The sequence below is a fragment of the Pongo pygmaeus genome, chromosome 9 (assembly GCF_028885625.2).
Source record: "Pongo pygmaeus isolate AG05252 chromosome 9, NHGRI_mPonPyg2-v2.0_pri, whole genome shotgun sequence".
Taxonomy (NCBI): Eukaryota; Metazoa; Chordata; class Mammalia; order Primates; family Hominidae; genus Pongo; species Pongo pygmaeus.
Window position 1 is genome coordinate 133961108 of NC_072382.2, and position 16809 is coordinate 133977916.

Sequence of the window (16809 nt, forward strand, 5' to 3'; positions counted from 1 at the left end):
GTAAATTGGCAATAAGTGAACCCAACCAAGTTTGTGAGATTATAAAATAGTGCATGTAGTCAATTATGTAGTCAATTAACATTGACCATGAATGTGAATTCATCCAGTTCCCTGCTTGGACCCAAGTGAAGGTCAGAGCAGTGGCCACCCTTCAGGTTATTAATATAAGCTATCCTAGATACATTACTAGCAAAGCAAGCTGCAAAGTGTGTTTTTGTTCTTGAGAGATTTCAAACCTATGTTGTTCCAAATTCGTGTTTCAGACAAGGCAGTACCAGATGGCAGTCATGGGGTCTGCAAGGAGCATAAGGGAAGGCACAATGTCAGGTGCACCCTCTATCGACTGCAGTTTTCTCCTTCTTGCTCACCCTCAGAGTCCATTCTGGATATTGTCATCAAAGCCACAAGAAAGGCTTGGAGCATACTTTTGACCAGTTCAAACTTCATGTGCATTCAAGTTACCTGGACATCTTATTAAAATGCAGATTCAAATTTGTTATCTCTGAGACGAGGCCTGAGTTTCTGCATTGCATTTCTGACGAGCTCCTACCCAAGTGATGCTGATGTTGGTGGTTTGCCAGCCACACTTTTGTGTAGTGTGGTGCTAGCTCAGTGCTTCTTAAACCCTAATGTGCACAAAACTCATGTCTAGATATGAACTTCTAGATATGACTCAAGGAATGACCAGGGGCCATCAGCATTGGCACCACCTGGGAGCTTGCTAAAATTGCAGAATCCCAGGCCCTACCTCAGACCTGCTGAATCAGCATCTGCACTTCAGCAAAATCCCCAGGGGGCTCATGTGCACAGTAAAGCTTGAGAGACATGTGGAGCTGACTTCACAACTTTGTTTATTTCCATAGAAATCTGTGCTTGGTTTAAGGCTGTGTTTTCACCACCTTGAAATCCTTATTCATGCCTGAGCAAAATACTCAGTGTTCTTATTTTGCACTGGCCCCACAAATGATATAAGTTGTCCTAGACACACTGCTCCATATTAGTGGTTTTGAAACATTAGTGTGTGTATGACCCAATTGAGATGTTGTTATAAATTCCCAAATATTCTGAATCAGTAGAATGGGGGTGGGACTAAGAATCTGTAATAAACCTCTCCTGTGATTCTAATATAAGTAGACCATGCGCACTTTGAAAGATAGTCCCCAGACCTTCTCCAAGCTAGGCCTTCACCATTTCCATACTGTATCAGAATGGTGCCAGAGAGAGCTCGCATCTCATCTGCATTGCCAGAAAATGCAATAAGCTGCAAAAAACTTGTGGGACACCTGTGCCAAGGTGTTTCTTTTTGGGCAGTATTTCCCACAAGAGCTCTCAGTAAACTATCCATCTGCACCTAAGTGATCCTTCAATAATGTTGAGACATTTACATAAGCAAAGCAGAAAGGATGCACAGTACAGGATGTCTCATGGGGACAGGGGGTCTCCTGAAGAAGCAGGTGTGTGCAATAGCACTTGTTAGAATTTTTATGGTCACAAACCATTTTGAGAATCCAATAGAAGCCATCACCCATCCTCAATGAAAAATTCACCTTTGCACATTATGAGTCTCACATAGGACCAGGAATGAGAAGACTTGACTGAGACGTCTGACTTCTATACTTTTAGCTCTCATTCCTTGGACAAGTCATCAGGCTATTCAGAACCCTAGTGTGGTGATCTTTAAAGCAGAGAATGGGTAAGAGTGTCAACCTCATAAATTTGTTGCAAAAAATCAAAGGAGACATTGAGCTGTAAAAGTGCTTTGTACACTGCAAAATAATGTATACATTTGAGGCATCATTATACATCCTATGCTACATTGTTATTTCCAGCATTATAGTCAGGATCAGGACACTGTGTAAATTTAGCCTAAGGCCATGGAACAGACTTGCTGTAGTAAGAGAGGGAAATGAATACAGACAGACAGACATGATGAGGACTTGGCGAGAGTTGCTGGGAAATTTAAAAGTGTAGAAAAGAGAAGGGAGCTTCCACAATTCAAGGACTCCAGATGCAAAAATAAAAGAAAGAAAATCTATTTTTATATGTGCAGACAGTTTTGAGATTTTGGAAAGTGGCTTTAGTCTAGCAGTAACCGAACATTTCTGCCCCTGGGTATAATGAAGATGAATAGCAATAGTGGTGGTCTGTATTTAGTTTTGACTGCAGAAGCCTTCTGTGGGAATTTGCTATTCTGAGATGAGAGGAATGATGTTTCATAGTTAAAAGCTGGGTCTCTGATCTAACACATAATTATTGTGTGACTTGAAGAACTAGTTTAGTTTGGTTTCTCTGCTCTTCTAGGCTTTTTCCAATAAAAGATTCTTCATAGGGTTATTATAAGTATTGAATGACTTAGTGCACCCTAAACACCTAGACATAAATGTGAAGGATTATCATTACCCAAATCCTTGAGCAAAGGGAGGACTGGTAGTATTCGAAGTATCCAGCCATCCTGGGCATGCAAGGCACCTCTAGGTTATAACTGAGATCGTATTTGAAGTGGTTCTGTGCTCAAGTGGTTTGAGAAGCTCTGAGCAACATTCTGAGGCTGTAATCCCATAAGGCCTTTGCTGTGTTCCAGAAAAGTCCACCCCTGACAAATCAAAGGAAATGTTGGGGGAAGGGAGAAAGACAAGATCTTCTAGCCTTGCCATGAGGACCTCCCTCCCTCTGATGGCTGCTGTCATCTCTCAGTCCCTTGACGTACCTGTCTGGTCTTCCCTTCAGGTGCACTATTGACAACCGGGTCACCCGGGTGGCCTGGCTAAACCGCAGCACCATCCTCTATGCTGGGAATGACAAGTGGTGCCTGGATCCTCGCGTGGTCCTCCTGAGCAACACCCAAACGCAGTACAGCATCGAGATCCAGAACGTGGATGTGTATGACGAGGGCCCTTACACCTGCTCGGTGCAGACAGACAACCACCCAAAGACCTCTAGGGTCCACCTCATTGTGCAAGGTAGGTGGGCGGGGCTTGGTGGGGAGATCTGGCTGGCCAGCCTGGGAAGCCTTCGGGTAGAGGTTTTTTCTCTCATCAACAGAGATGAGTTATCCTTGTTCTGTGCATCTGGGGTCCAGGGCACATTTCTGGTTGTCATTTTGCAGTTAGAAGCTAAATTTTCCAGTCATTTTCATTGAGTGGAACTAGGAATTGTTTTTTTTCATTTTTGTTCCAATAATATATTTTCTCAGGAAATTATCTTTTAATTATTGCTCTTCTTGGCTTTTTTCTCCCTTAAGTTTTAGTTAGGTTTTTTTTGTTTGTTTTGTTTTGTTTTGTTTTGTTTTTAGATTTCATCCAATTCGAAGACTGTGTTATGTTTAAAACCAGACTTTTAATGCACTTTTGGAAGTACATGTATGCCATGCCCCCCTCCAGCCTTGAACGAAAGCAGAGCCAACCAGCATGCACTGGGCACTGCCCTCAGCTGCATCCTTCACAAGCACCTGCTTGTTTCCAGCTCACTTGCACCTCCTCTCCTCTCCCAGCCAGGGGTTTTGGATGCCATTTCTCCCATGTAATACTAGTGTCTGATTCTCCCTGTTTTGATTCCATCCCAACTCTCCTGGCCTTCTTCTCCTCCCCTGGCTCCTACCTCATGAGGCCATGTGTGTTTGTGTGTGTGTGTGTTTGTGTGTGTGTGTGTGTATGTGTGTGTGTGAGAGAGAGAGAATACGTGTGTTGGTTCTGCTCTCTCAGACCGTGGGAATGGAGCTCACCTCTTCCCACAAGGCAGAACCAGTCCTGGGGCATTCAGACAACACTTAACCCGGTTGAAGGATTCCTAGTTAGTGAGCAAGAGCTGGCATCACACTTGGCCACTTTCTGGCTGTGAGACCTTAATCAAGTTATTACCGTGTCTCAGGGTTCTCTTTCTGTAAAGGGGGTCGACGTGAGGATTGAATTGTACACGTACTGACATGGAAAACACGTAGAAGAGGGCCTGGCACATACAAGTGCTATTTCAGTATTAGCTATGGAGCTTTCTTTTCTTTTCTTCTTTTTTAGGACTTTTGTAATTTTTAAATTTTTTGAGCATCTTTTACAGTGGGCCAAATATCTTATTTTGTGATGTCAGCAGTATAGTCCCTGAGCAGCAGCATGCCATATCCAGTGCTGGAGCCCTTTCCCAGGCTGATCCCGAGGCCCTTTCAACCAAGGACATGTAGCTCCAGGGTGACAAACTCCTCTCCTAGGGGCTCCTTCCACCAGTCCCCTTGTTGGTGTGTTCAAGAAAAGGGTAAAGAACTATGGGATGATTGGTTAGAGACAGAATAGGAAGGAAGGCAGCTTGAAAAAGAAGAACTGAAGTAAGCTGGAAGAAGGAAAGGGAGGTCCGCTGTTTGACAGTAGGGGAAGGTGGAACTTGGGTTGTGATCAGCACTGTTGAGTGAGGCAGGGTGAGCAGGACTGAGAGGAGGACACATGAGAACAAGGTGATGCTGGACCTGGCTCTGGGCAGAGTGTATGCCAGGGGACATGGGAATCCCTCATGTTGTGGCCCAAGTTTGGTCATGCCAAGTTTTTATTATATTTTGCTTACTCTTTCTTCCCCAAAGGAAATTACAATGGCTCTTTTAAAAATGATTCTATAAATGAGTACTTTTTGGATTGATGCATGCAAACAGCAATTTTAAAGAAAATAGAATTGCATAGAAGGTATCAGAGTGTATTACAAAGAGTGGAGTAGGTATTGCCATGTGAGATCTTTATTTCAGTTTGTGTACATTTTTTAATGTAAAATACGTTTTTTATTGTGGATAGAGAGGCCAAAAATGCTTGAGAATCTCCACTCTGTGGGGAGGGCTGGTGAATGCCCCAGTGCCACCATCTGCATACTCTACCAGGTGGTGTTTTGGAAGTTATTGCTCAGCCCCCCTCCTGTCCTGCCCCAATCCCTGCACACTTAGTGTTGAGAAAAGAATGCCTAGCATTGACAATGAGACACTGGGAACTAGGAACTATTAGAGACATTTGCTTTAGAAAGCAGGGCCTTATGGAACTGGAAAATGGAAGGAATTGTGAAAAGTGCTAATGTCTTCTTGAAAACTGGATCATATTTTTGTCATTTTCTTTGTTCAGCCACCCCCACTCACACACACCCCCACACCCCTGCCCTGAACACCTGGCAGAATGCCTGATACAAAGTGAACATTTAATAAATGCTTATTGAAGCAAATGGCTAGAATTAGAGCCAGGCAATCTTATATGGGCTCCAAGAGAGAGGGCTGGGTGTTTGTGGGGGTGAGATGATGGGAGGGGGTGAGAGGATGGAGTCTACATCAATCTTCACTCACGTCCAAGCTAATGGAAAATGTCTAATCCCCGGCTAGGTGTTTACATCTGTGACTTGGCTAGGTGCCCTCTTCTCATGACACACTACCTCAAGTATTGGAATCTCATCTTGGGCTAATTTTCGAATGCTGATGGGTGTATTGATCTGGAAACAAGCTGGGTTAAAAAAGGCATTGGTCTTGTACACAGACTCAGCCCAAGCTAATCCGCTGTCGATATGCCTGGACTGAGTATTATCGACACTTTAATGAATAGAGGACCATAGTTTTTTCAGAGCCAAACTGACCCCCTCTTCAAAGCAATCAGACAAACTAAATAGAGCCAGACTCTTGTGTTTCTGTATTGGAAAGAGGATGCACCACTATCCTGGATTACCAAAAAAAAAAAAAAAAAAGGAAAGAAATATATTTATCTTGGGATCGTTTATTATACCGAACATAAACCCTAATTCCCCTAGCAGAAGCTGACTCTCTGGATTTGAAGTTGCTATTCAGCCCTGAGCTTCTGGAATAAAAGTTGGGAATATTAGGTTTTCAAAATGGTATTATGACCATTTAAAAAAAGAAATAAAAACAGCAACAACAAAAAGGAACTAAATTGATATTCTGCCCGTGAGTATGTGTATTTATGTATATGTAGTCAGCTTCATATCTAAATAAATCCACACAGAAGGAAGGTAATGGCATCTCACAGCATTGCACAAGCTGCTTCAGGTCAGGGGTATGTCTTTCCCCTTATTGTCAAATATCCCATCTACCCTTTAGTTCTCTGTACTGGATTTTCTTCCCCTGTGGTTCTGATCCAATATGGTTGGTTGTTGCAGGCAGCCATGAGGCCAAGGCGACCACATGGGGCAAGTCTGGGGCAAGCTAGGAGCAAAGGGCATCCCTGGGGAGGAGGGTGACCCCGGAGCCAGCATGGGAGGGAGATGGAGGGGAAGGCAGCAGAAAGGAGGAGACAAGAGAACTGAGCCAAGTAGCTACTTGCCAGGGTGGCTATTTTAAATTAAATTTAAATTAGCTACAACCAAATAACATTTAAAATTTACTTCTTCAGTCACACTAGCCACACTGAAGTGCTTCCATAGCCATGCAAGACTATTGTTCCCTTGTGTTAGTTCATTTTGCATTACTATAAAGGAATGCCTGAGGCTGGTAATTCACACACACAAAAAAGAGGTTTATTTGGCTCATGGTTCTGCAGCCTGTACAAGAAGCATGGCACCAGCATTTGCATCTGCAGAGGGCCTCAGAATGCTTCTATTCGTGGCATGGCATGAAGGGGACCCAGTATATGCAGAATTGCATGGTGAGAGAAAAAGCCAGAGAGAGCAGGGACGGTGCCAGGCTCTTTCTTCACCACCAGCTTTCGAGGAAGCTAATAGAGCAAGAACTCACTTGCCCCACCCCCTGCATTTATCTATTTATGCTCCATCCCCATGGCCAGACATCTCCCATTAGGCCCCCACCTCCAATTTTGGAATCAACTTTCCACATAAGATCTACGGGAACAAATACCTAAACTACCGCACTCCTGTGTTGAACAGTGCAGAGAGAGAACATTTGTGTGAACTTCCATTGTAAAAAGCTTTATTGGGTAGTGCTATAAGGGGTTACCATTATGGATCAGCAGATGTTAAAGCTAGAATGGCTTTCCATAGCTCGAAGGGCTAGGTATATTGTGGAAAGGAGAGTGAAATTTTGGATAGAGGATAGAAATTTTAAAAAGATGGTGCTGTTTTAAAAACAAGAGAGAATTGTTGAAAAAGATGGAGTAATGGATTTCCTAGGTTAGCTTCAATTGTTTAAAAAGATGGAGTAATGGAATTCCTAGGTTAGCTTAGACAGAGAAGAGTCTGGAGTCCAAGGATGTACCTGTAGGAGAATAGGCGGAGTTCAAGGGTTGGTTAAGTGTGAGCTTGGGGGTGATGACTCCACCAGGACACTGAGATTTCTACCTGTGAGCTCAGGGGAGATGAATACTAACATGTCTAAAGATCACATGGCAAAACTGATTCATCAACAGAGGGGAATGAGTTCAGATACCTGGACTTCTTGACTTTGAGATACCTTGAATACTCCCTTCAAATGTGAAATGTAAGAAATACCACCCGTGGATTTGCATGTCCTGAACATAATCTTTTTGTCCAGACTGGGGGAGATTCATCTAAAATTTATTAACATTTAGGTCTAATGATTTCCATCTCTTTGACCTTAGGGTTTTTTGCTTAATAAACGTAATTAATAAGTGGTTCTCTCTGGAGTCTAGCCGAATATTTTATTCCTTTCACCCTCTTAATCCTGCTACCAAACTAAGCATATTGTACATCTGAAAAAGCCATACTACTGTCTCCATTTTTCCTTTGGACAAGGTTACATCTTGGAAAACAGAGTGGATAAAACACTCAGTGGGAATGAATTGTTTGCCAAATTAAGGACAGCTTGAGAAGACGTCTAAAAGGCCCCGTCTGTGTTTCTAAGAACCCATGAATGGTGGTAGAGCAAAAGTCTGCCATGGTTGTGTGCAGAGTGTTAAGAAAGGTCCTCCTTATCCAAGTATGGAAAACTGACTTCTCCGTTTTGACTGGTGTACCTGCAGGACTTCACTCTCACTTAGAGACACATTTGCATGACAGAACAGTAGAATACAGTGCTTATAAAAACAGGGATATTAGTGTCATAAAAAATGTTAAAGCTTTTAGCCTCTTTATCAGTTTTCCAGGTCCTATCTAGGTTTCTCTTTTGTCACTGGAGTATCTAATCAGCCCCTCCCTTTTGTTTGGTAAAATGAGTTTTCCTATTTCTTGCTGGGCAGAATTAATCTGAAAATCCCTGCTATTGTTTGATAGTTAATTACCTGCCTTTGGAGTCAAACAGCTCCGAAGCTCAGGTAAAGAAGGGAAACACAAATGTCTATGGAATAGGGCAGGAATGAGGGAAAGAAGCCAGGACATTCTGTTCACTTCGTGTGTTAAAGTAATTCCAGAGAGAAAGGGACTAGACTAGGGAGACACCCAGCCCAGGCAGTGACTTGTAAATAATGGAAGTATGGCCACATCAGCCCCTCATTTACCTTTGATTGTCTCCCTGTTTCTGACTCTCTCTCTTACCCACTTGATATATACAACTGTGTTTCTTTCCAAACCTGAATAATTAGTTGACCTTGTCAAGCAAAAGCTCATTATTATGATTCAGAGAACAGGAAGAATAACTTTTAATTTCTAGGTAGCTACACTCCAGAGACCCCTCCCAACTCTGAATCTGAACTGAAGGAAATTTGAAACACAAAATATCAAAGGAAATAATGTGACCTAATCCTTACTTTGAAAGCAAAGCTTTCTGCGTCTCCAGACATGTCACCCAGAAAGCACCATGCCCTTCTGGCAGGACAAGGCTCCCGGAGAGCTCTGCAGATCTTTGCACCAACACTTCCCATTCAAGCGAGTCTATGGTAGAGGAAAACATCGTGATCCAATTCTAAATAGACTGAAGTCACCTTCTGAGAACATCTGTGTTCTCCAGATGTCAGTAGCCCTGTGTGACAGATAGTGGGGGCATACTTATCATCCCAAACTGCTTTCATATGACCTTTCTTTTTCCTGTCCCATTCAAGAAATAGATGAAAATGTATATTTGGTCTGGTCATAAGACTGTGCATCTAAATTTGATAGAACTTTGAAAAAGTCAGGAAATTAAATTCCACTATAAAATTGGAGCTCTCCTCAAAGCACCCCGGAGAATGACAAGGAAGTAGGGCATTTTACCTGAAATTGATGTACACTATCTAGACAGCATGCAAATGAGGCAACTCTGTTCTACCTGGTGAGTTTTAAAATTTCTTGAAGCAGTTACTGACAACAGAGGGACAAAAATTGACAGAAAGGCTAGAGCACATTTCAATAAACTCACCTGAAGCATCATCTGTCTGCTAAGCCAAGTAGGGCAAAATGTAAAGACTAAAGTAATCTTAGCAAAATGCCAGAGTAAAAGTCATATTCGTTGAATAATGGCATTTTCTTTTCCTTTTGGTATGGCTGGGAAGGGGTACTAATGTTCTCTACAGAGTTTGGAAAACTTGGCGTCTTTTGCAGAAGAGTGGATAAAAATAGGGTCCCCTGTTCTAGCCTTTCACACCCACTCATAGAGAATGGAGCAGAAAGTTTAGATGACCCTTATTGCTTTACAGCAAGCACTTAACAGACGTCAGGCAACATCTCTCCAGGTAAGCAGTTAGGGCTCCCATGGGAAAGTCTGGAAGCAGCCACTGAGTTCTTACCCCTTAGGTGCTTTTCCACAGGGAGTCTTGGCTGCCTCTGAGCGGCCTCAGATTCTAACACCATAGGATTGAGAAACATGGCTCTGATTCCTTCTGGATCTTCATTCTTTCTGCAGCTTCCAAGTGAGAAATGTCATTTATTTTGGGGAAAGGACAAACACCAGATCCTGAATAATCAGCTTTTTCAAGATGTATGCCTTTAGACTCCCATTCCCATATGAGAGTGCTGATTTATTCAAGCTGCACTTGAAGAAAATCTTCTTAATTAAGGGTTGGATGAGGTCTCTTTATGGTCTCATGACCCAACACTGCAGATCTGTCTAATCCTATAATATATCCAAAATTTTCCTCATTACCGTATTCCTAATGGTTTCAGAAGGTCACCCATACAGAGTGTGTCTACAGCAATATCAAGAGCAGCTGATTTGGATGCCATCACTGTTTAGGAGAAGATTCTTAGACACTCAAAAGACCCAAAGATTCTGGTTGTTCCTCTCTTCTTAATAAAATTAAAATGCGTAGCTTCTTAGGGCATAGGGTGTAGTTGATGAGAAAGGTTTCCATCCATCTGTTGTCAGATCGAAGACACTCTACTGACTCTGTTGAATTCCATTTAACAGTATTTTGAAGCCAGGTCCTGGGGACACAAAGGTTCAGACAGAGCTCCTGCCCTGTCCAGCAGAGGAGACCACTATACTAACAAATATCTGTCTTATAAGGTAACAGGGATTAGGATGTTTGAGGGTATAAATGCTATGAATACATTGAAATAGAGTAATTGAATTTACCTTCAAGATTAGACAAAACTACAAAGTTATATTTCATGAGGGTCTTCAATGGGCAGTAGAGTTTTTTTAGGGGATCTGAGAGGAAATGGCATCCCAAACAGGAGCAATCGTGTGTGCAAAGCTTGGAAGGCTGAACGTGTATGGTGTGTTGGAGGAAGAGTGAGGACGCTAATGTGGTCACAGGGCAGAGTTCCTGGGGTGAAATCACTCAATATATGGCTAGAAAGGTAGGCTGCATCTCAGTTTCAGGTGGAACCAGATAGGCTTCCAATAGGCTTGTTTTTTTCTGGTTGTCCTGCTAGAATGCTACTTTCTTTCACAAGGAAGTGCACATTAGATTGTTTTGACAATGGACAAATACTCAAAAGATTATCAGTGGAAAAGAGCATGACAAACACCTAAGTCAATAAATCTTGGGTAGAAAGGAGATATATTGGAAAGAAAGAATATATCCAATCCCAACTGGTTCTATGCCTCTTGCATGGTTAAGACACAAAGGGGAAAGATTGCCAAAGACTTTTCTACCAACACGTCACTTTTCAAAATCTCTCCAATGTATGTCTTACATTTGAATTTGTAATAATGATTCTTCTTCCATAGTATAGTAAGGTGCATCTCTTTGTGTGCTAGCAAATAGAGGGTGTGGTACTGGGTTTTGTGCTGTCATGGTGATGATCATGGCAGAGAGGGTGAGGATGTTGCCGAGGATGAATGACAGCTGCAAGAAGCAGTCCCCAGCCCTCAGGTCCTCAGCAGCCTCCTACCTGAGAGTCCTCATACAAATGAGAAGACTTCCTGTTTCTGATATCTCCAGGCTAATTTAGGCTTTGAGGTGTCACCACTTGGAGTATATGTTAAGACATATTCCTGTTGAATGTCGCCTGCGGTAAATAATTGTCTAACATTGGTATGAAATCTAATTGGCTTCCACTAGAGCTTGGCTCAGCAGAGGAATTCACTCCTGGAGTTTTTGGAGCACCACACTTTGCTTTTGAGAGATCTTCATTTCATGTTATTTGAGAAAGAATTTATTGATGCAAAATCAGGGCAGTTTAATTTGGTGGCATGTTTTCTTTATGTCTCAATTATATATTCATGTCTTTGTGGTAAACTCAGCTGGTGGGGGGATTAAGAATTCAAAATAGAGGATTTTCACTTGGCAAGTAGTGCTTTCTACTGTGATTAATTGGGAGTCTGCACAATGAACCCGGTGTTGGCTCCATTGGGGATTTGATAGCTTAGTAGAAAGAAGTAAATTTCAGGATTTAAGAGTTTTGGGTTACAGTCTGAATTTTGATAATTACCTGGAAAAATGATCTCCTTATTTTAGTTATTCCAGATTAGATATTCCCAATTAGATACCTTTTATAGAAGTGTTTTTGTGTCCCATAATTCGATTTGGAGAAAGGTGCCAAGTAGGTGCAAGGAAGCGGAAGAGCACCCCTCATTGTTGTGATCATCTACCAGCCCTAAAGACTTCCAGGTGCTTACATCCATTTGTCTTTTTCTGTCTTCTTTCTATGGATGCAATCCTCTAGACGGGGAATGCACACATTTCCTGCCGCTGATGTGGGTCCCTGTTCCCAGAAACCTGTCTGGATCGCATCCCGTTTCTCCAGCGTCAGCCGCCTCCGTGGAGCTCTATTGCTCCTGGCTTTCTGGCCTTCTGACATGGTGCTCTTCCTCAGCTCTCTTGCCACCATCTCCTGTGTTCTCACAATTTTGTTTGGGCATGTTTTATGGTGTTCTTATCGTCCTAAAACCTGGATTTCACAGAGGGGACCTGTGTGCTAACACTGTTCCTCATTCTGAGGGCTAGACTGGCCAAGCCATTTCTTCCTACTCTGAGAAAGAAAGATGAGAAATTTTGATTATTTCCCCTTTCACACATAAACCATCATGTGTCAAGTCCTGAAATTGAGGTTGGAATGGATACAAGGATGGATGAGATGGGTCCCTACAATGGGGATGTGCAAAGGGGTGGGGTGCAGGTAGGGTGTGTAAGGGCAGCAGCTCTTACAGCCACTGGAGAGTCACTGGGCTGAGAGTGATGGCTGCAAGCTTGGGAGCCAGGCTTTGCTGTCCCAGAAGGCCAGGAAAATAATAAAGTCTTTTGAAATTGAGTAATGTGGCATTTCAGCTCCCGACTGTTAGAATGAAAATAGCGATTCTGCCACACCCACTGTGCGCCTGCCCCTCACCCCTCATTTCTGCGCTTGTAGCCTGAGTGATCTTTTCAAACCAAATCTGGTGGTTCCTCAAGGACTTCTCTTTAGCCCAAGAGAGCCAATTCCTTATGAAGGAATTGATAGTCCTGGACGCCAGGCTCCAGGGGACCTCTGCTCCTGGTTCATGCCATGTCCTGACTCACTATTTTTGTTCTAGTGTATATTTTCTTGTTATTTCTGGTCACAGGCCCTTTGAACATTCCCTTCCCTCTTCCTGGAATTCTCGTTTGCTTTTCACCCAGTCGGTCCTATTTATCCTTCAGACTTTGACTCAAATGCCATTTCCATAGAGAACTTTCCCAGACCTGCTAACCACTGCCACTCCCACCTCCACCAGGAGCTAGAGCCTTGCCCTTCTTCCTGCTTTTTGCCACATTTAAAATGTGGCATTTGTCTGTGTGACTGGTTGATTATGTCATTTTTTCTGAGGTCAGCGGGCCTGTATGCTTGTGCATTCTATCCCCAGTGCCTGGAATTTAATAGAGCTCAGGGACTATTTGTTGGATAATTTATCTGTAAAGATTCTTTTCTATTATATTATAATTATTAAACAAAATGATTCATTTTTTTTCATTACTAGTTGTAGTAGTCTGAATAATGGCAAAACAAAGATCAGATTCTAATCCCTGGAACCCAAAAATATACTTTGCATGGTAGAGTCTTTACGGATGAGATTAGTTTAAAGATTTGAGACAGGGAAATTGTCCTGGGCCCTAAATGCAGTCACATAAATCTTTACGAAAGGGAGGCAGAGGAAGATTTGATAGGAACACACACAGAGGAGAAGGCAGTGTAAAGACGGGAGCAGAGGGATGTGAAGATGCTGAAGCTCAGGGTTAACAGTGATGTGGCCACAAGCCAGAGAATGCCCGCAGCCGGCGGAAGCCGGGAGCACCAAAGAGCAGATATCTTTCAAGAGCCTCTGGAGGAATCACAGCCTTCCTGATACCCTGATTTCAGCCTGATGAGAGTCATTTTTGGACGTCTCGCCTCCAGAATTATCAAAGAATCAATTTCTCTTGTTTGTTAAGCCACTAAATCTATGGAAATGTGTTATAGCAAAAGGAAACAAATACACTGACCTTCAATGTTTTGAATCCTTAATGGCTGGAAATAGGAAAAACAAAAATTGATATTTGAAATCTGCCCCAAATTTAGTCTTTGTCACTGTGAGAGATGAAGTAACACTCATCTTTTTAATTATTTCTTTTTAAAAAAGAATCTCTTTGGAGATGCACCCTTGTCGTGTAAATGCAATGAGGCATCAGCTTTTTGTCCTTGGGGTATCTACAGGAGCAGATGGAATCATCCACATTTCAAAACTAAGATGATACTTTTTGATGTTGAAAATTTCTGTCCCGGGGCCCTAGGGTATGGAAGCAGGGAGGGAAAGACACCTCTGCCAAATATGGCTTTAATGAGAGGAAACCATTGATGTTGCCTAGCATTAAGCTGTGAGATTTGGTTTGTGAATGTGGGACCAGAGTTGAAGATTAAAATCGCTAAACATTCTCATGTTAACTGGGAGAGCGGCCTCGTATTTGTGTTTTATCTCCACTGTGTGTCTCATAGGCATCTCAAACTGAAAGCGTAAAACATAGATCTCTTCTTTCCTGACCGTCCTCTGACTCCAACCCTAAACCTGCTCCTCCTGGAGTCCTGCCATCTGGTAAATGGCAATTGCATTCTTCTAGTGGCTCGTGTGAAAGCTGCAGTCCGTCTTCACTGTTTTGCTTTTCCCGTCCTCTTCCTCAATCCTGAGCATGTCCTGCTAGATTTTCTGAATTCGGAGGTTTATCCAGTCCTACCTCTTCTGCCCTCTCCCAAGCTGCTGTTACCTTTGTCTGGAGTGTTCCACAGCTTTCTACCTAACTGGCCTGCTTTTTTCATTCTTATTCCCTATTGTCTGTTCTCCATGCTCAGTGAAAGCATTTCTGTGCAGGCTTCGTTGTTCCTGATTTAGTCGCTTCCTGGCTCACCTAAGGTCTTTAACATCCCTACTGTGGCCTAAAAAGTCTTCCCTGGTCCAGTGTCTCCCTGGCTTCCCCTCCGCACACACTCCCTTTTTCTTACCCTGTCTCCACTATTTCCTGATATGCCTGTAATACACCAAGGCGGCCTCTTGGCTTCCGGGACTTAAAGCTCCCTCTGCTGGTGCCCATGCCAGGTGTCCTTGGGCTCTCTTCTTCTTAGATCTCTGTTCAAGGTCACCTTAAGGCAGAGGCCTTCTTCACCACCTGCATAAAATAGAGCTTCCAACTCCACATCATCACACCCTAGCACCTTTCTTGCTTTGTTTGTTCTTTATAAAGTGACTCACCTATTGGCATAATGGATATTTCCGTGTTGGAGAGTGGTAGCCTGTTTCACCCCCTCTAGAACATGTGTGCCATGACGGTGGGGCTTGACCTGGCATGTTCGTTGCTGTGTTCCAAGTGCCTAGAACAGGGTCTGGTGCATCGTAGGCACTCTGTAAGCATTTGTCAAATAAATAAATGAACGAATGAAAACAAAGGCCTGCCGTTAAGTGGACTTGAGCATTTTTTCTCAGCGTTTGCTCTCTCTTTCCTCAGGTGTGAGAGCATGAACTTCTCTGTTACTTCTATCAAAATGTTTTGGTCCCTCTACTCTCAGACCAGGTGACGTTCAGCCAAGTTTTGCAGGATGCATTTTCTTAGCAAGGTAAAGAATTGAACCAGATTGAAGGAACAACTCACACAGCAAGAAGGACTCTGAGAGACCAAAGATGGGTCACTCCAGGCCACTGCCTGGACAGAAAACAGGAATGATAGGGGCGCACCACAGCCTGGATAGCAGGAGAGGGCCAGATCTCTGCCACCCCCAGGGTGTGGGTTTCACTGTGGAGGGGATGGGGAATTATAGGAAGGGTTGAACAGGGAAATTAAATGAGTTGTATTTCAGAAAGATCTCTCACATCAGAATGAAGGATGGATTGGAGGGGAGTTTTGCGGCAGGCAGACTGAGAGAGAATGCAAACAAGGCTGAGATTGTATTATCCTGTGTTCCTGACCAGGAGACCCCCCTCTCTCCTTGCGGGGCTGGACAAACAGGGCTTTATAGCAGCCAATCCGTGGCCAGAGGGCACATATATAGGAAGAGTGGAAGGGGTCCCGTGGCCACATGGTTCCAGTTTTCCTGGATGATCCTATTCCTAAGAGACGTGTTTATTCTCCATGTGTGGTTGCTAAGGGAGTAAGTCAATGGAATTTAAAGTTTACACCTTTGTAAAAGTTTCAAGTTTATATATTTACAAATAAGGGAAAAAATGTGCCAGACTTTGTTTCTGTTTGGAATTCTGGGAATATGGCCTTTGGATTATGGACATGAAATCATGTCACCAACAGGAGATTCGGTTTGTGTGAACAAAGGGTAAAGCTTGAAATAAGATAGGATAAGACAGGATAAAGAACCAGGAGAGCCTTTTAAATAGGAGAAGCTATTTGAAAGCAGAAAGGAGAACAGGTTCAGAGGATACCAAAACTGGAGATATCACAGAATGTTTGTCTGACCACTCATTCTTGCTACCTGCCTTGGAATCTCTGGTGGAACTTTCTAGAAAAAGAAGAAGAATGGAGACCACTCCACAGACCCACTGAACCTGAAGAGCCCAGGTGCAGGCATGGGTGTGGGGGCAGAACTGGGAATCACAGCCTGGAGCCCAGAGAGCTAAGGCCAGAGGCAGCTGAAGGTCAAATTGGGAACATTTCTTACATCAAATCCTAAATGAGGTTCATGCTGATTAGTAGGAACTGTGTCAAATAGGTGAGCGGGCGTGTTCCGGGTTTCTAATTACAGTGTGGCTTTCATCTCCCTGAGCATGTTGCTGCACTGTTGTTCAAATGAAACATGGGAAACAGACGTGAAGAAGAGCTGCTCCCCTAAGTGGGTCAGCTCAGGCTTATTCCACCTTCTCCCTCCGTGTTTTTCTAAAGAGTTACCTGGCTTTCTTCCCTCACTGATACTCACTGAAACGTGGCAGCCATTCCTTTGCCCTCTTTGGACAGGGCAGCATATGGCCCATTTGGGACTGGCAGTAGAATAGTCAAGAAATTCTTTTTACCTTTTTTTGGCATTCATATGGCAAATGAATTTTTCGTGCAAAAAAGCTTCCTGTGATTGAGTCAGTCTGGTCGCACAGCTGACAGCTAATGCACCAGGAAGTGTCCTCAAGGGCCAGCCTTGGCCACAGCAGTGCATGAA

General features: G+C 43.2%; 1 protein-coding gene across 7 annotated transcripts in view; it reads left to right on the forward strand.

The window, feature by feature from the left end:
- The window catches only part of NTM (neurotrimin), a 958823-nt gene that overhangs the window by 765042 nt on the left and 176972 nt on the right, over positions 1-16809 (forward strand). For all 7 annotated transcript variants that reach the window (XM_054439510.2, XM_063671630.1, XM_054439513.2 and 4 more), the window contains exon 3: positions 2728-2960. In XM_054439510.2, the coding sequence (XP_054295485.1) occupies positions 2728-2960 (233 nt within the window). The remainder of the gene's footprint in view (positions 1-2727; positions 2961-16809) is intronic.